The sequence below is a fragment of the Haliotis rubra genome, unplaced genomic scaffold, assembly GCF_003918875.1.
Source record: "Haliotis rubra isolate DU_JTF1 unplaced genomic scaffold, ASM391887v1 Scf219, whole genome shotgun sequence".
NCBI classification, from domain to species: domain Eukaryota; kingdom Metazoa; phylum Mollusca; class Gastropoda; order Lepetellida; family Haliotidae; genus Haliotis; species Haliotis rubra.
Genome location: NW_025766214.1, coordinates 1404975 through 1430314, shown reverse-complemented (window position 1 = coordinate 1430314; position 25340 = coordinate 1404975). Strand labels below are relative to the sequence as shown.

Sequence of the window (25340 nt, the reverse complement as noted above, 5' to 3'; positions counted from 1 at the left end):
ACTGTGGATAAATATATTTCACTTATGTCTATCACATACAAACCAATACTTGTTAAACTTGCTCTTTTTTGTAAAATGGGGCTTGCGTACGCTCCGTTAATGTAATATGTATGTGTTTCATTGTTGTTTACGTATATTTGTTTTACTCTATGTCATGTATATGACTGATGAGAATAAACTTTGACTTGACTTGACTTGACTTGACCCCTGTACATCCCACTGGCTTCTAGATGTAATCCCTTATCATCACATTGCTTATTGTACTTCTCAATTATCTTCTTGTTGTTTTTGTTAATTATATACTGTATATATAAGTGTTTTCTACCTTTATCTAAACGCCGCACCACCTAAAAATAGAAGCTGTTCATCCATAAAGTTTGTCCTTATTTGACTCCTCAAATTCTAACAATGCCACTCATTAAAGTGTTGCCGACATCGTTACAGTTCTCTGGATATCAAAATGATGATATTGTATCGGTAAATATTTGGTGTTATCATTAAATGAATTCCTAATTGTATAATCTAGTGAGTAAATGGTACCATTTATCATTACAATACTAATGCCTCATAATTATATCTGTAATTCAGCTGCAACATCAAATAAGTTGATGACACTGATACTATCACTGTTTAGAATGTGACTCCAAGATGTGGCCCACCCTGGATAAAATAGGTCAGGCCACACACATGTTTACACACAGCCCAGCCGTCGACCTCCGTTGTGTGGAACACTGAACATGGCCGGTGTCACCCTCCGCCTCTACACAGTCGATGCCTTCACTGACGTCCCCTTCAAAGGCAACCCGGCTGCCGTCTGTCCCTTGCCGTCCCAAGTTGTAAGTTTCTCCTCATTATTGCGATACAAATAGCAGCATAATTTCAACGAGAACACATCCGCCAACCTTTTCATGTGATAACAGTGATGTTGTACAGGTATTATACTGGCTACGTGCAGACAGAAGGATATGTACATTTGTTTGTAAAGAGTCTGTTCATTATTGCTAAAACAATTCTAGTCCCCGATTGTGAGGTTAATCTCAATCACTTGCAGAAACCAGAGAGTAACCGAGCGGATGAGTATTAAAGGGAAGTACCTCTAAAAACGTTGTCACACAACCCTCCGTGTGACTTAAGCACGACCTCAATTCTGCTATTCACACATTGTTCACTTGTTGCTTAATGGTCCAAGCCCTCCCTTAAAGTTCCAAATCAACCAATAACACATTGCTTATATTTTCGTCCACTGTAATAAACTAAATTGCTATGTTGTGCAAATGCCACAGTATATTAAATAAAAGTCAACACGACAATGTGTGGTGACTATCACTGCAATAATACACCCATCAACACGGTGCAAGTAACAATACATTAAGTAACTGTCACTACAATACATCAAGTAACTATCACAGCAACACTGAAAGTAACTGTCGCTGTCATGCAACAATGCGTTAAGGAACTATCACAGCAACACTATACATCGCCGCAACAATGCGTAACTATCGCTGACATAGTTTGTTCTTTGCCCTATTGTGATATTATGTTTCAGTTTCTGTTTGTCTCCTCATGCCGGTGCTTTCATACATTTCACTGAAATATGTCTACAGAATCTAGACGATGATATCCTGCAGAAGATCGCCATGGAGATGAACCTGTCTGAAACTGCATTTATCAAACTTTTAGACAAGTCGGATAGTTTCAAGGAAAGTAAGTTTTTATATCGACACGTATCCAAAAGTTGACAGTGTTGGATTATAAGTTTGTCATAAGAGGGCTAACAGAACGCAACACGCAACAGATAGAAGTCTCAGATAGACATATAAAGTGAAATAACCACGTAATTTACATTGACCTGTAAGGTGAAATTAAACCACGCATTGTGCCCATTGACAGTGTTCTCTGGGATGGGATACGACATTATGAAAAAGTTGGCATAACCATCCCATAAACAAGTATATAGTGTACACACAGAAACCTACACAATTGTAACTTAGATCAACATTGACTATTCTTTAAAACCAACACTTTTAACTGAAAATAAACTTGAAAATAAAGTATGAGTTGACGTTAGGGATATTTGATTTCTTTGACGATGAATTTGTTGAGACTTCCATTAAACTAGATTGTATTCTATACGAATATATTCGCTTACCACGGTGTGCTTATAACGTATTCTTGACAAGATCTCATTAAGTAGATGAGTAGAGCTCGAGTGAGATTGTCAATATTTCAGTTCTTTCACGACGGCCAAAGAATAATTGAAGCCAAGCTTGGCAAATCAGTGATTGAAACACAAGGAACGACAAAGGGGCATTCTGATGTTGGAGGTGGACTAGCATGACAAAAATAACTTTTTCATTAGGTTTTATCTCTTCGCATGTCCCAGGACATACTAACACGGTAATTGTCGCATTGTCGATTCAACAAAATCGATAATTGAGTGCATTATTATGTGTCTTGACAGGTAATACGTTTGGTTTGAGGTGGTTCACTACAAAAGAAGAATTCAAATTGTGCGGCCATGCTACATTGGCATCAGCAGCTGTTTTGTTTGGAAAATTGGGTGAGTAGAAAACATGAATTCCGAAACATCCCCTGTATGAGTAACTGAGTGAGTTTTACGCAGCATTCAGCAATGTTCCAGCTTTATATGGCGGCGGTCTGTAAATAATCGAGTCTTGACCAGACAATCCAGTGATCAACAGCATGATCATCGATCTACGCAGATGGGATACGATGACATGTGTCAACCAAGTCAGCGAGCCTGACCACCCGATTCCGACAAGCATGATTTGCTGAAGACCAATTCTAACCCGGATCTTCACAGGGATATGAACTCATTAAGCAATATTTCCAAGTGTATACTTCAGCTTAGTCTGTCTTACAGCGCCTGGAACAAACATATCGAATACATCCCATGCAGGTCTATAATATTTAGTAAGTTTGTAAATGGAGAAAGTAGTCTCTCCGTCCCTCCTTAGGTTCAGAGACTAGATGTCTAGTTTATATAACTGTTCGTCAACAGGACATACTCAAAATCAAAATCAACCATACTTTATTTCTTCAGACAACAAACAGGATCGTATCGTGTTTAAGACTCTGAGTGGGGATTTGATTGTTAAACGTGAAGGGGAGTGGATCCACATGGACTTCCCCGTTGGCGCTGCTCTGAAAGAGGTGGGTTGGATACACTGTGGCAGAGACCATATATGATCTCTGATTGTGGTATCTTCGTATTATGATCTGCAAGGTCCAACATCGAGGTCACATGTGGATGAGTTAGAGTTAACGCCACTTTCAGTAGCATTTGTTGTATCAAGGCGTGAGAGAATTCAGGAGGCGCATCCAGAGAAATTCCCTGAGGAGCATTCCTCCCTCACATTTGGACTTCATGATTTATGTGCACCCCCACTGCTCCAAAATCCGGGATCCGCCCCTGGAATGCCTGCGAGGGAAACATGAAGGGGCGCAAGCTGTTGATGTCAACATCATACCGGAAGTGTGAAAAACACCACCACGGTTCTCATATTGGCAAGCAAATGATCGTAATGAAGATGAATCCAAGATTCGCACCCACGATAGGCGAATTAATTTAGTATGTAATTGAACAGACTGCTGAGAAAACCTTGACAGCCAATCCACTAACATATTTTTGTATATCTGATGAACGCTAAATCTCCAGTGTATTTAATATTAAGTCTCGCAGTTTAGAAAAACTTTCAGCATAGTTAACGTCTAGCTATATATAGTATGCTCTGACTAGAACGGCCAGTGTTGACATGAGGTTGAGATTGCTATAAATCACTCAAGAACATCAGCTTCATTTTGGATACTTCGAACAGGTTTTATAGGGCAAACATTTGGTGTCCGCGCAAAGCTATTGTATCATGTCAGAATGTCTTTAATGAAACAGGGGCGGTGGGGTAGCCCAGTGGTTAAAGCGTTCGCTCGTCACGCTGAAGACCCGGGTTCGATTCCTCACATGGGTACAATGTGTGAAGCCAGATTCTGGTGTCCCCCGCCGTGATATTGCTGGAATATTGCTAAAAGCGGCGTAAAACCAAAGTCACTCACTCACTTTACTGAAACAGGCCAAAGTGGGTGCAGTTTAGCGAAATAGACTAAAGTTGATGGTGTAGATGCTTTAATGGTTATAAATGGGATCAAATTCTGCCGAGATACTTAGTAACATTTTATTTCTGTTCTGAGGTATGAAGATTTGTCTGGGTATTTTCAGGATCAAAGTCAACATGAGCAGTTAGTAGCGGTATGTATTCTTCTTAATAAATCTTTTTCCAGACATTGTTCATTTATATTGATTGTGGGATGTCAAGCATCAGCAGGACGATCAGTGTCCATATCGTCAATAATGCGATGCAGAGTCCAACACCAGCATGCAACATACATTAAACGGAGTTTACACAAACTACAGTAGATTAATGTTGACACAATCATGAAACATTATTGTTTGATAGGTCACACAGCTTTCGCATGCACTAACAACATTAACTAGACCATATGTGCTCACTTGTTCACTTCAGTCGTTAGGGGATGTATCGGGCGTGAGCGACATCGTCTACTGCGATTCCCTGCGTTATTTACTTCGTACGACTTCACGACGGATGGTCCAGGTAATGTATTCCTTCTTAGCAAACATTATACCTCTTGTCGACCATGTCCATGCCCGCCTATGTTGTAACCAACAGAAAGAAAACTTTATGGAATGTCATTTTCTTACTGTTATAATTTTCTGATAACTTTGAAGAAGAAGAATATTCTTGGTTTTTTATAATATCTATTTATATGAAACGGATGCTCAACCCTCGTGAACTGACTAAAAGAAGATTTAGAAAATATAGAGCGGTGAATGGTTTTTTTCTATCATCACAGAGGAGAATTTGAGTCCTGGACGCCCGATATATCGGCCATGCAGAGATCCACCGATAGACTGGTTCTTGTCATTGTCACCACCAGAGGGCCTCCCGGTGATGGTTACCAGAGTGACGGTGGCGCCTCCTACGATTTTGTTTCCCGTTGTTTTGTACCTTGGGACGATATACCCGAAGACCCTGTCACCGGATCTGCGCAGACAGTTCTTGCGCATTACTGGGCACAACAGTTAGGGAAAGAATGATTTCTTTAGTAAGTTTGTTTAAGTGAAATGTAAGATTTAATTTATGTTATAGGATACCTTGACTAGTAAGAGAAGATCTAGGGAGACCATCTTGCATGTGACGTGTGTTTTTACTTCATGTATATTGCGTTACGAGTTCATTTCCAGGGTGAAACGCTTTGGGTTTAAGAGGAAACCGGATCCACTGTGACGTCAGTAAATAAGCACTAAATACAAATAATACTTCAAAAAGCATACTGAAATACACAGGACTATAAACATAATCAATCTTCCATAATACTTTGTGACATAAGCATGAACATGTTATAAAATAGTGGTATGAATATCAAGACACGCCGTTTTCCTCATATATTTGGCAAATTACCCGAATCATCCATATATTGGTATGAAACATAATGTCCCCAGCTCTATACAGATGCTCGTTGCCTTCACTGACATGATAGGTGTGTACGACATAGGGCACTCTCCCTCCAGCTGACGCGTAGTGATATAACAATATCTGCTGAAAGGGTTGTTAAGCCCAGCGCCTTCACTCAATGACACCTTTGGTCCTTCGACCAGATACAGCTGAAAGATTTAAGTGACACATTTGGTCCTTCGACCATCTACTACGGATAGATTACATGACACATTTTGTCCTCTGGCCTGGAAGATTTAAGTAACCGTGGTAATGCCTCTGCAGCTAGTAGTGTATTACATAGGTAATCTGTAAACTGTCCCTTACGAGGGGGATAATATAAGTAGGTGAATGCACTGTTACCAGCATTGCAGTCCTGTTCGTAGACTAATGCTTAGTCTCAGAATATATGTAATTTTGATAGTAACAAACAAGCCCATTTATATTGAAAAGGAGCCCCAGGGAGACCAGAGATTCAGAACCTGAACCTGAGGAAATCTAGACTTGCTGTATTTAGGGCTTTAGCATTGCAGAGAGGGCTTGGCAGTAGGGAAAATAATGTGGTTGAGGGACTGTGAGACAGGCTATCCTGGTCGCCGCCTTGTAACAATTAAACCAAATTTCACAACAATCTTCTTTCTTGTAGCGAGGCAGTGTTCTGCACGCGGTGGGGAGATCGTGGTCAAGCTGAGAGGTGACCGGGTGGAACTTCTGGGTAAAGCTGTCTTTGTCATGGACGGAGAGATGAAACTGTAGCCATAGTAACCAGAAACAGCCGGACATAACTACAATTGTTCAGTGATATAATGAATACATATCCTGCTTTGTTGGGCTCAATCCTTGCCATTACAAAACATGCGCCCATTCTCAATAATACCTCATCTGGTTCATATTTCATGTTTGTGTTGCTGTGAATACAATCGTATTTTTCACGATCATCTAAAGAGTTAGTTTTTTTTAAAAGAATCTATGCTGTAAAAGTATTTCGAATTCTTTAATTCCATTTCTAACATGACCATGGAGTATGCTTAATTCTGGATGGTTATCAATAAAATGAAAATTATTTGTATATCTCATTACAACTGATATATTACTTGTAACTCTAATTACAGTAAATAATGCAATGATTGTTCAGAAAGCGGAATTGTTTGGCACACAACTTAGCATTTCGGATGTTTCCTATTCAGGTGGTTGGCTGTCACGTTTCAAATCTCGTTTCTCTCTCTCCAAGAAAAACTATCAGGGCGAAGCAGCTAGTTCAAATAAACCGGCAATTTCAAAAGGGAGAGAAGAGTTGAAATCAGTGCTCAAGAATTACGAGCCTGATGATATCAAACAGTAACACAAGCTTTTGAACAGGCAAACAGTTTGCTGACTTTCTACGAATGTAATGGCGACGAAGGTTCTGTGAATTTAGTGATGGACTTAGTGAAGAAACTGGAAGAAATCAAACCAAGAAAACAAACACCTATCACAGAAATAATGTGCTACATGGGAAATGTAAACATGTGAAGTAAGATGTATAATGTGTGTCAACGTGTTGAAAGAATGTTTATTGGTGGTGTATTTATAGGTTGTGATTCATTGTTTTTACTATTGACTATTGATTTATTGATATACATACATGCACGTGAATACGTTTTCGATATACATCGTCAGTACGTTTTGCTTGTTTGATCCAGTTAACCGGGCGCCTCGCTATCCGGACGATTTCCAACCGCCTCCGTGGTGTAGTGGTTAGAGCGTCCGCCCGGAGAGCGGAAGGTCGCGGGTTCGATCCCCGGCCGCGTCATACCAAAAGACGTTAAAATATGGTTACTTGTTGGTCCCTGCCTGGCACTCGGCATTAATGGGTACAACAAGGACTGGTCGGCTCGGAGTCAGTATAATGTGTCTGAGTGTAATCTTCTTAATCTTTCATATAGTCCCTTTTCCTACATTCACATTAATATTCTAAGTGTTGAAGTGTGGTTAACCCTGGTGGTATTGTGATGTTTTCAAAGAACATAATACAATACCTGCTCGAAAGTTACCCCTGTTCCGTCAAGGAAGAGGACCTTTCCATGCATATAGCATATAGCATCAGTTACAAAAATAACATATGCATAGTGTCCAGTGCAGTAGCCTGTTAAATTAAGATGCCATATGCTGCTGTACCAGGGTTATTTAGGTCAAGACTTTGCATGTATTTACTTTCATCATGCTCGTACCCGTGAAGACCCGGGTTAGAATATTGATCCTCAGTAAACCATGCTTGTCGTAGAGGCGACTAACGGGATCGTGTGGTCAGGCTCGCTGACTTGGTTGACACATGTCATCGGTTCCCAATTGTGTCGATCGATGCTCATGCTGTTGATCACTGGATTGTCTGGTCCAGACTCGATTATTTACAGACAGCCGCCATATATCTGGATTATTGCGAGTGTGGCGTAAAACTACACTCACTCACTCACTCACACTCATCCTGCTCGTTTCCATACTATAGGAACATTGTGTATGTGCTGCCCTGCCCTGTTCGATCTCACGATCTGTCTCCAACTGACCATGTCTGGAACGAAATAGATTGACGTCTACTCCATGTACCTGAATTGTAGAAGCACCTGCGGAACACGTTTTTCGGATCTGGAATGCGATTCTGAAAGTCATTATGCATAAAAGTGTTGCAGAAACTTTTATGATCTTTAACATGTGTCTGACAATGTGACCCTCACTGGCCCTGAGGATGTCCAGTGTTGGCCAGTGGTGTGCCAGGTCCATACATATTCAGCATCTGATATAAATACGTGTTTTCCTGTAGAACCATACTTGGGTCGTTTCATTCGTAGACTACATGCACATGCACACTGAAAGTCAGGTTAAACATTTGGTAAATGGGATAGGAACAATTCATCAGTGCATTATAAATCTTCTCTAAAATATTTTACAGGTAAGTAGATCCGCCCTGTAAGCCACATTTTCAGTGTGTGCGAGGGATGTTGTGTTTAAACCAAAGAAATGAAAATGAATATGGCATAAGGTTCGAACATTGGAAGAAAGGAAGGGAGTGAGCCATGTTTGGCATATTACATACAAGGACTAGAGAGCATGAACATAATCTCACTTGGCGTTAGGCAGGGTGAGCTACATTGACGCATTAGATTCAAAATTTATGTTTCCTAGCAAGGTCTCACCTGAAATATTCCGCGCCTTTTGACATAGTTCACTGATATCACTTATTTGTTTCATGATGTGGGTATATTTTAATACTTTTTTATACATTAATGTGTTATTGATATAATAAAATCTTTCATGATCATATCATTAAATTAATTCAAAATATCATGAAATGATTTATTATTCGTTATTTAAAGGACAATATAATGACTTGTGGTCATGTCTTTAATTCAGTTTAAATTTTAATGACTTGATGATTCAGAAACATTAATTACTGATATCAGTAACTCGGCACTACTTAGAAAACGACCAGGAGTGCTTAGAGAGTATATCTACTCAACAGACCTACCCGTATGGTTGTCATGAAGACATCATATCAATGTATCCCGAAAGGTTTGATATTTAATAGCTTTACCCAGATGGATGTAATATGTTTCTTATGTCACAACATCGTATTCTTTTTCCTTATTACATTACAGTGTACATCAATAACATATATTGGAATTTCCGGTTTTCCACTTTTTAAATTAAATCTAGTGCTTGTCACTGCTTGTAGAAACATTAATCCTATGCTATGTGTTGTTTGAGGCCAGTTGACCCAGTTGATCTGCCATTTTGTAAAACACCCCTCGAAGGGAGACCTCCCGCGAATGAACCGCTAAACTAGGTCAGGTCGTACGCTTCCCAGCCCCCGACCTCCGTTGGGTGCATCTCTGAAGGTCTCTGAACATGGCCGGTGTCACCCTCCACCTCTACACAGTCGATGCCTTCACTGACGTCCCTTTCAAAGGCAACCCGGCGGCCGTCTGTCCCTTGCCGTCCGATACAGTAAGTTTCTCCTTTGTATTTAGGTAGGCTACCAATAGGATCATAAGTCCAATGAGGACACCCTGCCAATGTTTTCATGTGATAATAGTGATGTTGTACAGGTGTTATATTGATCACGTGATGACAAAACCCCAATTCCCTGTTAAAGAATCGGTTCATGTTTGAAAGAACAGGTCCACTCCCTGAGATTAATCTCACCACATGTAGACATTAGAGAGCAATCTCCTACCCAGAGTTCAATGCGGCCAGCCAGCATAGTACCTGTTATGTTAAGTCATCGCTGTGCCGGAGTGTGATTAGAGAATAAACAAGCTGATGAGTATTAAAGGGAGGTAACTCTAAGCGCGAAATGATTTCATATTCTAATAATTTCTCATCTGCGGAATGGCCTTTTTAAGGTCCAAGCCGTCCTTACAGGATCAAAATCAACAATTACACATCGTTTTTGTGTAATGTATCATTTGATTCAAATTAGTTTACATTAACTATCCTTACAACAATAAACAATAAATTAAGTAACCCAACATGTTAGTAACTATCAATACAACAACGATAAATACGTAACTATCAGTTATCCCCTTTGTTTACTTGCCAGCAGACGACATTTTCCCAGAGAAGAGGAAGTTGATTTAGAGTATTATAAACCTTTGGCGGATCAAAGTATCAGCGCCCAGGGGTTCGACCCACCACACCTCCTGGCCAAGCTATAGCCCTAAATCCAATGAAAATGACTTAAGACCACATAGAAGATTTTTATTTGTGTTGTAACTAACCCTACATCAAAGAAATTATGAAGTTTATACTTTACATAATGTGATATTGTGTGTCAGTTTCAGTGTCTCCACATACATGTAACCGATGCTGTTAGTGCTTTCATACATTTCACTGAAATATGTCTACAGAATCTAGACGATGATATCCTGCAGAAGATCGCCATGGAGATGAAGCTGTCTGAAACTGCTTTTATCAAACTTTTAGACAAGTCGGATAGTTTCAAGGAAAGTAAGTTTTTCACTACGAGGACTACTGGCCCATCATAAGGTTTGAAACTAACCGATAGTAACAGGATTGTGTTAACACAAGACTCTGAGGGGAGTGCAAACTTAATATTGTTATTATGAAATTGTCACGTAATTGGTAGTGTTATCCAAACAATAGCGAGTGAGTGAGTTGGGATTTTACGCCGCTTTTAGCAATATTCCAGCAATATCAAGGCGGGGGACACCATAAATGGGCTTCACACATTGTGCCCATGTGGGGAATCGAACCCGGGCCTTCGGCGTGACGAACGAACGCTTTAACCACTAGGCTACCCCACCGCCCCTATCCAGCTCACAATCTGGGAAATATGTAAATGGTGCAAGCAATACAGGCTGCACTATTTGTAGACTACCCGTCGTTTGCAAGGAGTCTGGATGCATATATCAGTAGTTTAATCTTCACTGCGTCTAACTGAGATGATGACAAGAGAGTTAACTATGGTTTGGGTTGTTACAGCTATATCACGACTGCACGAGAGGCCTAGCCAGCCAAACTAGTGGTTAATAGCGCGAGCACCAGTCCAATCCGTCTGGTCACGGTGTCACCGTGACATATTACCACAAGGGTTCGGGATCCTGGGAATTTTTGTCTTTCAAAAATAAATTGTCCTCCTTCAGCCCCATTCCCAGAATTAAATTTCGGGATTAACTTCACTTCCTGAAAATTGCATGATGAAAACATTGTTCTTTTCGTTTGACCTCAAAATGCATAATTTGAAGTACTTGCCGCACAACCGCCCCATCTTAGTAATAGTGTACACCTTTTAATTTATCTACAGATAATACGTTTGGTTTGAGGTGGTTTTCTACAAAAGAGGAATCCAAACTGTGCGGCCATGGTACTTTGGCATCAGCAGCTGTTTTGTTCGGGAAATTGGGTGAGTAGAAAACGCGAACCGTCTCCTTAGTGAACTGATGACTCAGTATTGCCAAATGAACACTGCTCGTTAACATGGTATACTTCATTCAACGCAAGAATCAAGTTTATTTTGTTCCACAGACAACAAACAGGACCGTATCGTGTTTAAGACACTGAGTGGGGATTTGATTGTTAAACGTGAGGGCGAGTGGATTCACATGGATTTCCCCGTTGGCGCTGCTGTGAAAGAGGTGGGTTGGATGCATTGTGGTATCGTCCTATTATGATCTAGAAGGTCAAACATCAAGGGGATACGGTGGTGAGTGAGTGAGGTTGGTTTTAAGCCGTTTTGAACAGTGTTTCTAATGTCACGACGGGACTCTTCAATACTGTGACACCACACTATGTGTCTACTAAATTGTAAGGTGGATGATCAGTCATGATAGGTTGTTTCATGAATCAGTCAGTTCTTCATTTCATTTCGGAAACATTGCAAAAGTATTAACCAATGTAACCGAATGGAGTCTGTGTGCAGCTTTTTAGTGATTCAGAATATAGTATATTTATCATGCCAGATATATATTCTCGGTACTTTATTTAAACATGTTCTAGCGTGAGTGAGTGAGTGGGGGCGGTGGGGTAGCCTAATGGTTAAAGCGTTGGCTTGTCACGTCGAAGACCCGGGTTCGAATCCCCACATGGGTACAATGCGTGAAGCCCATTTCTGGTGTCCCCCGCCGTGATGTTGCTGTAATATTGCTAAAAGCGGCGTAAAACCAAACTCAGTCAGTCAGTCAGTCAGTGAGTGAGTGAATTTGGTTCTGCGCCGATTTTAGCAATATTACAGTAATATCACGGCGGGGGACACCAGAAATGGGCTTCACACATTGTACCCATGAGGGGAATCGAACCCGGGTCTTTGGCGTGACGAGCGAACGCTTTAACCACTAGGCTACCCCACCGCCTGATTACACTCATTATAAATAATGATAACATTATCAAACGATTTAATTCCACTTGGATTTACCAACTACAAATAACCAAACAGGGATACCGTTGGCTACATTTCCGAGACGTTTAGTAACCTATTAATTTCTGCTCTGAGGTTTGAAGACTTTTCTGGGTTGTTTTTACAGGATCAAAGTCAACATGAGCAATTAGTAGCGGTATGTATTCTTCTTAATAAAACCTTTTCCAAACATTGTTTATTTATATTGATTGTGGGATGTCAAGCATCAGTGGGTCAATCTGTGTATAACATACCTTCCATACTAAGCACTAAGATAAGTCTAACACCAGCTGGCACTGAACACAACATAAACTCACGGGCTAAAGAAACGTCACCAAAATGATTTTTTAATCTTTTACCTTACACTAAGTGATTATTCTATCTGTAGTTCACATTTTCATCATTCAGAATGTTGTAAATCCATTAATTTTCCACGTGTAATTTGTAATTTCCAAAATCTGAGTTTGTTGTTTTGTGACATGTTAAAAAAACGAGGTGACGTTTCTTTCGCCCGTGAGTTTATAATCGTTGTAATATTGACACAATCATAAAACATTACTGCTTGATAGATCAGAAATTTAACATGTACTAATTACATCAAGACTAAAAACATAACAACACCATATGTGCTCACTTGTACATTTCAGTCCTTGGGGGATGTATCTGGTGTGAGCGACATCGTTTACTGCGATTCCCAGCGTTATCTACTTGTACGACTTCACGACGGATGGTCCAGGTAAGATGCTCATTGTGAGTTTACATTCCATTTCTGGCCTTGGTCCTATGTCATAACACAAAGATAACTTTCTGGAACGTCATTTACACAAATTCTGATTTACAAATTGAGTATGTGCAAGATATTTACACCCTGCCATACAAAGAGTGAGCGAGTGAATTTAGTTTTACGCCGCACTCAGCAATATTCCAGCTATATAGCGACCCATGCAATGTAGCTGTGACACTTCACCAAAACAAGCAGGGCTCTGAGATCTGGAAAATGGATTTGAGGAACGTGCAGCATTCAGGCATTAGAAAACGGACTTCACGCCAAAAGAAGTACACTGATGGAAAACTTTCTCAACACTGGTCCCCACAAAGTACGAAACAGATGACATATTGAAGGGATAATACTATTGTTTTCTTAATTGCATTGAAGAAATGGACTGTCGATACTTGAGAGCTGACAAAGGGTAGTATTATTAATACACACCAGTGACTGTTTTTCTTTATCATCACAGAGAAGAATTTGAGTCCTGGACGCCCGATATATCGGCCATGCAGAGATCCACCGATAGACTGGTTGTTGTCATTGTCACCACCAGAGGGCCTCCCGGTGACGGTTACCAGAGTGATGGTGGCGCCCCCTACGACTTTGTTTCCCGTTGTTTTGCGCCTTGGGTAAATATGCCCGAAGATCCTGTCACCGGATCTGCGCAGACAGTTCTTGCGCATTACTGGGCAGAACAATTAGGAAAGAATGATTTCTTTAGTAAGTTTGAGTCAGCGAAATTTCCGTTGAATTCTCTAAGTCATCTTGAATGGTTGGTTAAAAGTTCGAGGAACTTCTCGTGTGTCACGTCTTTGGTATAATTTTGATGTATACTACTCAAAATAAATTACAAATAGTCACCCAGTTAGGTCAACGTGTATGTAATATCCCCAGCAGAAGCAACGTCACTTGGGGATCTCCCTCCAGCTTGTACGCAGAAAAAGTCCCGCTAACTCTTTGACACATTTGGTCCTTCGACATTTGGACAACTAATAGAGAACCCATGCCATAGACTTACATCTAGTCTCTGAAATGAACACATTTTTCAGAAAAAGCAGTTAAAAATTAATATCATAAAATATAATGAAAAGGAGCTCAGAGACTTTCTTTTTTTTCAGAGGCTGTAGTAATCTAGACTTGCCACATATTCTAGACTTGCATAGGCTTTCTTTAATATATTTGTTTCAGGGTCTGTGTGACAGACTACCCATGACACTGAGCAAGTAGCCAGGATTCCTGTGTTACATGGATCAGCTGTAGTCTCTGTAGACTTGCACATCTCTAATGTTATAATTAATAGTTTAAATGATAATTTCTAAAAAATATAAATATACTTCTAACAGACTGGTCCCCTTATCTAGACTTGCCTCTTTAAAGGATACAATTACTATACATCCATGGGCTTAGCATTGAGTACTGCCTTGGAGCAAGGCTATAATCTTTAGTATACGAGTGAGTGAGTATGATTGTACGCCGTTTTTAGCAATATTCCGGCAATATCACAGCGGGGGACACCAGAAATGGGCTTCACACATTGTACCCATGTGCAGAATCGAACCCAGCGTGACGAGCGAACGCTTTAACCACTAGGCTACCCAAACGCCCCTCTCTAGTATACGAGGAGATAATATATACGTCAGTGAGATGTTATTAGTATTTCGTATTGTTTAATAAAGGAGCCGCCGGTAAAAAAAAGGCAGAAATTCCTGTGTAATAAATAATTTTATAACCAATATTAACCATGTCAGTTTATATATTCCAGTCCACTCTGAACCAGAAATTCTCTTAAAGGTCATCATCTAAAATAGTGATATATTATTAGATTTATTATCCACTCCCTATTATCCTTGTGCCATCAAGACAACTCTGTCTCTGCCTAATTTGTTTATTGCTATGGCTCTCCATTGATGTGTTTGATGTGATCCTACCAATGTGAAATGTATAATGAGCTGGTGGCCCCTTTATGGGATAAACAATTCAATAAATCGCCGGTCATGTCCCACAGCTGTGGCGATTGAACCAAATTGTTTCAAAGCAGTGTTTGATTTCTTGTAGCGAGGCAGTGTTCTGCGCGAGGTGGGGAGGTCGTGGTCAAGCTGAGAGGTGACCGAGTGGAACTGCTGGGTAAGGCTGCTTTTGTCATGGACGGAGTGATGAAACTGTAGCCATAGTAACCAGAAACAGCTGGGCATAACAAGTCAGTGATGAAAGGAACACCTCTCCGCCTTGGCATTGTTGCAGTATATAGCCAAGAGCACCATGGTCGCCATTTTGTCAGTGACACCTCAAGTAAGGAGGAAATGCCATTATTTCGGTTGCTTTGAATAAAACGTTGTCTTTTTCATAATGACTGTAAGCGGCTTTAAAGAAATGTATGGTGTACCGTGATTTAGAATATCCCAATGCCATTCCACCTTGGTTAGGGTCATACTCTCTTCTGGTTATTAATACACCATGGAATTTAGAAAGTGGTCAGCTGTAACACATCTTATATCTGGGATTACACTTTCTCAGTAAAGTACAGATTCTTGTACCTTTGTTGGGTTGAGTTCCACCCGGGATTCGAACCCACACCCTAACAGTCAGGCACCTAATCGTCAGCACACAAATCCACCCGTCTAACCCATTCAGCCACCGGGGCTTCCACAGACGACATTTCACCCGAGGGTCGACGTCCTGTGCAGACACCGACTGAATGGGTTAGACGGCTGGCTGTGTATGCTGGCGATTAATCCCAAATATAACATGTGTTACTCTCTTCTGGTTGATAAGCGGATTCAGCTATACAATATCATCATATATTTCTCAATAATACTGCTTATGGTACAGCGTTGCTTTTGTAAATCATCTCCAAGACGCTCATGTAGGCATTAGGGGAAGGAACAAGGCACAAGCTCCATCAACACACACATCGATATTATACACCACGTTGCCCGTCCAGTAATTTTTCAGTCTGCATTTCTCCTAGGCCTATTCCGGCTTCCTTCGGCCAATCTCCCTCTTGCCAATTGAAAATGTTTCCAACCCGTGAAGATCCGGGCTTGAATTGATCTTCAGTAACCCATGCTTGTAAGAGGCGACTTACGGGATCGGGTGGTCAGACTCGCTGCTTTGGTTGACACATGTCATCGTATCCCAATTGAATAGATCGATGCTCATGCTGTTGATCACTGCATGAATTGTCTGGTCCAGACTCGATTATTTACAGACCGCCGCCGTAACTGGAATATTGCTGAGTGTGGCGTAAAACTAAACTCACTCACTCACTGAAAATGTTTCCATTCTGTGGATCGGAAACCATCATTAGTAACACACACCGGTCACTATTCTTAGCTGAAGATGTCAGCACCGAGCCTGTGTCCTCCATTTATGAAATACTATTATTTGCTGGTATATGTATTTTATTTCCATCAATGTATGTTTGGGGTTGTTGACAGGGGTGGAACCTCAGTAAGAAATACTTGTTACACCGACTACACTGAGAAACGGGTGATCAGGATCACTGGTCACGTGTGTAAACGTACCCTGTCGTACTGAAGAATGAAGCAGGTCAAGAAATCAAGCATTTATAAGCAAAAGTGTTACTCTGGAAATAATAGAACAGGCATTGGTGGCGGTGAGTCCCTTAGCATGCCAGGATCTTCTGATTGTGGGAGCGAAATTCACCCGATTAATGTTGTGAGCCTTGATTTATCACCACCGTGTCTCTATGCTCGTTTTACAATCTAAAGACGTGCACCGTTTACGGCTTTCATTTACGGACCCGTGAAGATCCGGGCTAGAACTGGTCTTCAGCAACTTACGTTCGCTCTAAGAGTTGTCTGACGGGGTCAGGTGGTCAGGCTCGCTAACTTGCTTGATGCATGACATCTCATTGCACATGCGCAGATCGATGGCCATGATGTCAATCAACTGGATTGTCTGGTCCAGACTCGTTTTTTACAGACCGAAGCTGGAATGTTGCTGGGTGCGGCGTTAAACAACAAACTTTCACTCACGCCGTGTTCCAAGCGACGTTAAACCGTACTCACTCACTCACTCATACAATACAGAACAAGTTAGATATTTTATGATCACCATTTATTCGTGAGCGCACAATTCTATCGTTACCAAACTGACGGTACTTGGGAACTGGAATGGTTGTCAGGCTTAGTGTCTGACTGCACGTCATAATGACCGGACCGTCAGAGACGCTTCTTATAACCAACGATTTACCCAGACCTTTCATTTACATCCCGCACTGATGAGCAGGAGTGCTGACGGTGGCACGAAAAACACAACGAAAAAGAACGGTGCATATACACCACTTACATGATATTTAGGAGATAGTTAGGCAGGGCAAGATAAGCGAGCGAGAAAACCATATATCCCCCCGTAAAACAATAATAAAATAAAAACTTCAATCACAAATGGGACCTTCTCTTCCTTGTACTTAGATGACTTTCAAATGTATCCATATATACATAACAGCTTTCTCATCGATTACGTTATATATGTTTATTAACATAATATTGATATAATACCCGTACATCATTGATCTGTATGTATCACAGTTTTGTAAATATACTACAAACAAAAAGTATGGGAACTCCCTAAAATTATTGATAGTCATATATAAACTTAAACGTGGTGAGGTCATTTATACTTTAAGGTAAATGCCTTTTTGTGTGCTTAATGGGCACTTTAAACGACATGTTGGAACATGCAGTAAAACAACTGATATAATATTCATTGAGTTTGAGTGAAATGAAACATTGTCAAAAACAGCGAAAAACAAGGGTGCTGAAACACACAACACCATGTTTTATTCAAACGCCCAAACACAACAGCCTAGTGCATGTGGAAGACAGACAGACGCAATGTTTGCGTGGCAGCACCACTTGTACACTGTATTTTGACAAAGCCTTCATAGATATTCGCATCCCTCAGGTGTCCCAGAAACCTATGATCCGCGATTCGCCCTTATCATGTTTCTTCATCTCACTCACTCACTCAACTACATCAAACTCCCCTCGGTCACCTGGCCACTATCACCACAGTTCATCAAAAATTACAGCGTCATCGAATACTAGAATAATTTCGACTTGATAACGACTGAGAACCCTCTTTCTTGACACAAGAAAGAATGAGCATATCCCGTAAATAACACACTCCAGTAAACATCATAACCTGCGTCCTTGTGCCTTCATAAAAGCCGCTCGATGAAATGAACGATCAATTACTACCTTTAATAAGTCTATTCGTGGCCGAACACTGCATGATTAATGAGTGAAGGATACACGTGTGGATCATGATGAACTGACAATATACATGATTGTGCCCATGTTTTGCTCAGAGAAGGCTGTGTTTCGTGAGCTGATTTCAAATGAGTATTGAACCCTTTGAGTCCAATACGACCATCTGCTCTATGGATTTTATGACAACACGACGAGCACTTTGCGACATATGTTATAAGTGTCACATTTCTGGTTGATCAAACAACCATGACTTTATAAACAACAACACAATACTGGAACAAATTCAAGCAATCCTTGAACTAAATTTCTCTTTACAATCAAAGACGACACAGAGCGTTGCCATAGAATTGTATCTGCAAAGTTCCATTTCTAGGCAAGACAAGAAATGGATTAGATCGTATTTGTCGGGCAAAATTCCATGACCCGAGTCTTAATATCATACGTATTCAAATGAAAACGCCTAAGTTTGTGATAGAAACGACACAACCCTTTCTACATCCGTAAGAAACTCTGCTAAAAGCAGAGTCGATTGTACAAGTCTGACTATATCATGAGTATATGTATGTTTGACCCCGCATTCTGCAGTATTACAGCTGTAGAGAACGGTCTGTAAACAATCGCGTCTGGACCAGACAATCCAGTGATTGACGCCAGGAGATACGATGACAGAGCATGTGTTTATGAATCACTATCAAGTAGTAATAATATAGGTGTTCGCGAAAAGTAGAGAGCAGTTGATATGACAGAGACACAAACATGACCACACAAGAGCACTGCCTCTGTCTGTTCTTGTTTCTGTAGAGAGCAGTTGATATGACAGAGGCACAAACATCACCACACAAGATCGCTGCCTCTGTCTGTTCTTGTTTCTGTAGAGAGCAGTTGATATGACAGAAACACAAACATGACCACACAAGAGCACTGCCTCTGTCTGTTCTTGTTTCTGTAGAGAGCAGTTGATATGACAGAGGCACAAACGTCACCACACAAGATCACTGCCTCTGTCTGTTCTTGTTTCTGTAGAGAGCAGTTGATATGACAGAGGCACAAACATCACCACACAAGATCACTGCCTCTGCCTGTTCTTGTTTCTGTAGAGAGCAGTTGATATGACCGAGACACAAACATCACCACACAAGATCACTGCCTCTGTCTGTTCTTGTTTCTGTAGAAAGCAGTTGATATGACAGAGGCACAAACATCACCACACAAGATCACTGCCTCTGTCTGTTCTTGTTTCTGTTGAGAGCAGTTGATATGACCGAGACACAAACATCACCACACAAGATCACTGCCTCTGTCTGTTCTTGTTTCTGTTGAGAGCAGTTGATATGACAGAGGCACAAACATCACCACACAAGATCACTGCCTCTGTCTGTTCTTGTTTCTGTAGAGAGCAGTTGATATGACCGAGACATAAACATCACCACACAAGATCACTGCCTCTGTCTGTTCTTGTTTCTGTAGAGAGCAGTTGATATGACAGAGGCACAAACATCACCACACAAGATCACTGCCTCTGTCTGTTCTTGTTTCTGTAGAGAGCAGTTGATATGACAGGCGCAAAGAGCACCACACCTGTGTGTTACCTCTGAGGCAGACAGAGGACCAAATAGCACCACTACTTCATGTTACCTGAATGTGTCGGGTTTATGAAATCCATGAACGGTGAGGTTGTTTAGGAGGTAGTGTATTGCCCGCATGTCCCCTTGATTCATATAGTGAAACGATACGGATACTTTGCTCAGTCTGTTGTTTGATTTCTGTAAAACACAGTATGTACACTGTCAAAACACGGCCATGTTTATCGACTACTCTCTCGGGTGGCATGATCTATATATATACTCATACTGAGCTGTTTGACAAGCGAAACAGAGAAGCAAAATATAATACAAGCATAAAATGGTATTCCCAATATAATTAGCAAAAATGGCGATATATAATAGATATATGCCCTCTTCAAATATACCTTTAAAATCATTCGAGGGGTCACGTGACAAGTTCAAGTAATTCGAAATAACAAGAAGAGGATGTACATTTAGCTCAGTTTTTGTTCACAGTGTAGCTTTTCTTTCTGGAGCATAATACTTTTTATTATGATATTTCCACTCGTTAAGAACACGTTAGAAAAAACACCTTTTATCCCAGGCGTGAAAAGCTACAGACAAGAGACTCTATGCCTTCGAGATCAAAACCCGTTAAGCACACATAAATATATATTTTAAAATTGTATCCCAAACGTGAAAGGTGAAGACAAGATGTTCTATATCTTCTCGATATGTTTGAACAAACACAACAAGGAACCCCGTTAAGAGCACGTTACAATACAAACATAAGGTATATCTCAAACGTGAAAAGCGAAAGACCAGAGATTCTTTGCCTTCTCGAAGGCACATGTTTGAGCAAACACACCAAAATTCACCTACCCAAAATGTCTGTCGCATGCGTACCCAAGAAGGTGTCGTGTCCGTCTGTCCTGTCATAAAATACTCAGCAGACGACCAGTGAAATACTTCCTGGTTATTGTGATCTGTGCTGTTTCCGGTTACACCACCTAGGGCCTTCACACACATGCCGATCCGTCTATCCTCGGCGCCCTTCTCTTCGCACTCTTGTGTCTGATTACTGTGTAGTACTATGTTCTTTAACAACTCCCTGCTCATGACATAACCTGCTCCTCCGCTGTGATAGGTGAAATCTTCCAGGCGAAATTTGGAACCATAGTATACAGGCTCATCCGGGTTCTTTTCTTTCAGGAAGTGACGTACGTTGTCTACAACGACGTAGGTATCGTCGTCAGCTTTGAGGAACCAATCAGCTTTGTGTATGTAGTGTTTGAAAATGTAACGCAGTGCACCCATAGTTTTCTTGATTAGATTTCTACGTTTCTCTTCAAAGCCAAGTCCGATCGTTGGGAATGTAGAGTCAGTCAATGAGCTGAAGAACAGCGTTGTATCACACTCACTTGCCCATGTTTCTTTCACTGCAGTAGTTCTGTTTTTGAGATTCTTTGGTTGTGTCAGTACCCAGCACAATATTCGAGGAGCTGTGTGGAACAAGAGTTCACATTGATAACAACTATCGCCTACAACAGTTCACATGTTGTAATGAGATGGAATAAGTGAGTGGCTGTGTTTAGTTTTACGCCACGTTTAGCAATATTCCAGCAATATCACGTCGGGGGACACCAGGAATGGGCTTCACACATTGTACCCATGTAGGGAATCGAACCCGGGTCTTCGGCGTCACGAGCGAACGCTTTAACCACTAGGCTACCCCACGGCCCCGTAGTGGGATAGAAAATGACGAGTAAGGTGTAAACTACTGGCAGAAGTGAATGAGTAGCTTTATGCCGCTTTTGGCAATTTTCTTGCAATAAACGGCAATAATAACTGTACAGCTGGAATGGAAAACGGCTCTTCAGCGTGACGAGCGAACCCACCGCCCTTACAGGCAGAAGAAAGAATACACAGTTTTTTTCGATAGTTCTGTATTTGGCATCTATCGTTGTTGTGGACCTTAATAACAATTTTACGTTTGCAGAGTTTCAGCGACCGTTTTCAGCGTCATAACGCTTGTAAACATTTGATCAATTGCTCGAGCGTATACTTTCTTTTGCCCGGAAATTTACTTGCAGATTAAAATGATCTGGATAGATATCAGTCTTGCAAAACCCTATTGCGTTTTACAGTATAAGCAGAATTTGTGTTTGTTGTTTAACGACGCATTCAGCAATGTTACAGCTATATGAATATATCGGTAAATAATCGAGCCTGGCCCAGATAATCCTGTGATTGACATCATGGGCATCGATCTACGCAAATCCGGTGGCATGCATTAACCAAGTCAGCGAACCTGACCTGTTAGTCGCCTCTTACAATAAGCCCGGGTTGCGGAAGATCAATTCTAACACAGATGTTCACTGGTACTGATTCAGCATAATCCATGGCACTGAGACTCCGAAGAGAGAGTCCTGATGACTATGCAAACGCGGATCCCTCCCGAAGTGTCTTTGTATTTAGTTTCGTGATTACCGCCATAAATAAATACAGTTTACTTATATTTAACCTCAAATATACAGAGTCTTGTACCGATCACAGTTTAGATACAGTGAGTGAGTGAGTTGAGCTTCACGCCGCTTTTAGCAATAGTCCAGCAATATCACGGCGGGGGACACCAAAAATGGGCTTCACACATTGTAGCTATGTGGGGACTCGAACCTGGGTCTTCGGCGTGACGAGCGAACGCTTTACCCCACCGCCCCGTTTAGACACCGATCCCCGTTTCGATACAGATTCTTGTACCGATCACAGTTTCGATACAGATTCTTGTACCGATCACAGTTTCGATACAGATTCTTGTACCGATCACAGTTTCGATATAGATTCTTGTACCGATCACAGTTTCGATACAGATTCTTGTACCGATCACAGTTTCGATACAGATTCTTGTACCGATCAGTTTCAGTTTGATACCGATTCAGTTTGTATAGATCTTGTACCGATCACAGTTTCGATACAGATTCTTGTACCGATCACAGTTTCGATATAGATACCGATCACAGTTTCGATATTGTACCGATCTCAGTTTCGATATAGATTCTTGTACCGATCACAGTTTCGATATAGATTATTGTTCCCATCTCCGTTTCGATATAGATTCTTGTACCGATCACAGTTTCAATACAGATTCTTGTACCGATCACAGTTTCAATACAGATTCTTGTACCGATCACAGTTTCGATACAGATTCTTGTACCGATCACAGTTTCGATACAGATTCTTGTACCGATCACAGTTTCGATATAGATTCTTGTACCGATCACAGTTTCGATATAGATTCTTGTACCGATCACAGTTTCGATACAGATTCTTGTACCGATCACAGTTTCAATATAGATTCTTGTACCGATCACAGTTTCGATATAGATTCTTGTACCGATCTCAGTTTCGATATAGATTCTTGTACCGATCACAGTTTCGATATAGATTATTGTTCCCATCTCCGTTTCGATATAGATTCTTGTACCGATCACAGTTTCAATACAGATTCTTGTACCGATCACAGTTTCAATACAGATTCTTGTACCGATCACAGTTTCGATACAGATTCTTGTACCGATCACAGTTTCGATACAGATTCTTGTACCGATCACAGTTTCGATACAGATTCTTGTACCGATCACAGTTTCGATACAGATTCTTGTACCAACCACAGTTTCAATACAGATTCTTGTACCGATCACAGTTTCGATACAGATTCTTGTACCGATCACAGATCACAGTTTCGATACAGATTCTTGTACCGATCACAGTTTCGATATAGATGCTTGTACCAACCCAGTTTCAGTTTCAATACAGATTCTTGTACCGATCACAGTTTCGATATAGATTCTTGTACCGACCACAGTTTCAATATAGATTCTTGTACCGTTTCACAGTTTCGATATAGATTCTTGTACCGATCACAGTTTCGATATAGATACTTGTACCGACCACAGTTTCAATATAGATTCTTGTACCGATCACAGTTTATACAGATTCTTGTACTTTGTACCAACCACAGTTTCAATGGAGATTCTTGTACCGATCACAGTTTCGATCAGATTCTTGTCGATATAGATTCTTGTACCGACCACAGTTTCGATATAGATACTTGTACCAACCACAGTTTCAATATAGATTCTTGTACCGATCACAGTTTCGATATAGATTCTTGTACCGACCACAGTTTCAATATAGATTCTTGTACCGATCACAGTTTCGATACAGATTCTTGTACCGATCACAGTTTCGATATAGATACTTGTACCAACCACAGTTTCAATACAGATTCTTGTACCGATCACAGTTTCGATATAGATTCTTGTACCGATCACAGTTTCGATATAGATTCTTGTACCGATCACAGTTTCGATATAGATACTTGTACCAACCACAGTTTCAATATAGATTCTTGTACCGATCACAGTTTCGATATAGATTCTTGTACCGATCACAGTTTCGATATAGATACTTGTACCGACCACAGTTTCAATATAGATTCTTGTACCGATCACAGTTTCAATGGAGATTCTTGTACCGATTATTAGTTTCGACACGGATTCTTGTACCGATCTCAGTTTCGATATAGGTCCTTATACTGTTTTCCAAACCGGTACAAGAATATGTATCGAAACGTCGCACTCAGGAAACATAATACAATATGTGAAGCCCATTTCTGGTGTCCTCCGCCATGATATTGCTGGAATATTGCTTAAAGCGGCGTAAAAGTAAACTCACTCACTCAGGAAATAAAATGTGTTGTAATCCAAACAATGTGTCAGCATTGCACTATTGAGGTTAAATACCATGTTGAAACCATAAAGATGAATGTATCCGTGTAAACATACAGACATGGTTTAGTACAGCTTCAGTCAACAGTAGACCTACATTCGCCCCAAAATAAACCACAAAAGGAAGAATGTCCTCCGGTGGCTTTATTAGCTGTCTGGTCAGCACGTGCCATCTCCATATTTGGGCACCTATGATTATGTTCGACAGACATGTCGGAAACAAGTAATGGAGAGGCTACAAGAGAGCGTTAGTTTAGTACGACGTATCTCGTGCACCCCAAAAGAAGAGTTACTAAACCGCATTTCCTTATTGCGATTTTTACTGTACAACAAGTAATCTTCAATTATTTTTGTGTTCCCATATCTAACTGAATTCTATCATTATAAGCATCATACGTACACCTTCTTCTGTGTTGCGTGTGGTCCGCGTCGTGCCTGTACACCACAGAGTGTTTGTTTGGACGACCTTCCTCGTTGTTCCGCCAATGAAGCTTCAAGTTGTAAGTTAGCAGCACAACTGTAAGACCAAGAGCAGCACCACGAACAGATGCAGTCATGTTGGGGTGTTTTGATGTGCACACAA

The 25340-nt window shown here is 40.8% G+C and overlaps 3 protein-coding genes across 3 annotated transcripts; 2 read left to right on the top strand and 1 right to left on the bottom strand.

Annotated features, from left to right (window-relative positions):
- Positions 1 to 684: 684 nt before the first annotated feature.
- Positions 685 to 6466, top strand: LOC124277148 (phenazine biosynthesis-like domain-containing protein 1). The gene is made up of 9 exons (XM_046712804.1): positions 685 to 836; positions 1605 to 1704; positions 2462 to 2560; positions 3065 to 3174; positions 4235 to 4264; positions 4539 to 4633; positions 4888 to 5115; positions 5537 to 5574; positions 6112 to 6466. Exons 1-9 carry the CDS (start codon positions 738 to 740, stop codon positions 6282 to 6284), a joined length of 972 nt encoding a protein of 323 aa, XP_046568760.1. The 5' UTR covers positions 685 to 737; the 3' UTR covers positions 6285 to 6466.
- Positions 6467 to 9280: 2814 nt separating this feature from the next.
- LOC124277191 (phenazine biosynthesis-like domain-containing protein 1) lies at positions 9281 to 15533 on the top strand. The gene is made up of 8 exons (XM_046712861.1): positions 9281 to 9509; positions 10412 to 10511; positions 11329 to 11427; positions 11550 to 11659; positions 12545 to 12574; positions 13065 to 13153; positions 13656 to 13906; positions 15242 to 15533. Exons 1-8 carry the CDS (start codon positions 9411 to 9413, stop codon positions 15349 to 15351), a joined length of 888 nt encoding a protein of 295 aa, XP_046568817.1. The 5' UTR covers positions 9281 to 9410; the 3' UTR covers positions 15352 to 15533.
- Positions 15534 to 19637: 4104 nt separating this feature from the next.
- Positions 19638 to 25314, bottom strand: LOC124277147 (glycoprotein-N-acetylgalactosamine 3-beta-galactosyltransferase 1-A-like). The gene is made up of 3 exons (XM_046712803.1): positions 25158 to 25314; positions 20850 to 21469; positions 19638 to 19736 (listed from the first exon to the last, which is right to left on the bottom strand). The coding sequence occupies exons 1-3, from the start codon at positions 25312 to 25314 to the stop codon at positions 19638 to 19640; spliced, it is 876 nt and encodes a 291-aa protein (XP_046568759.1).
- Between the last annotated feature and the right edge of the window lie 26 nt (positions 25315 to 25340).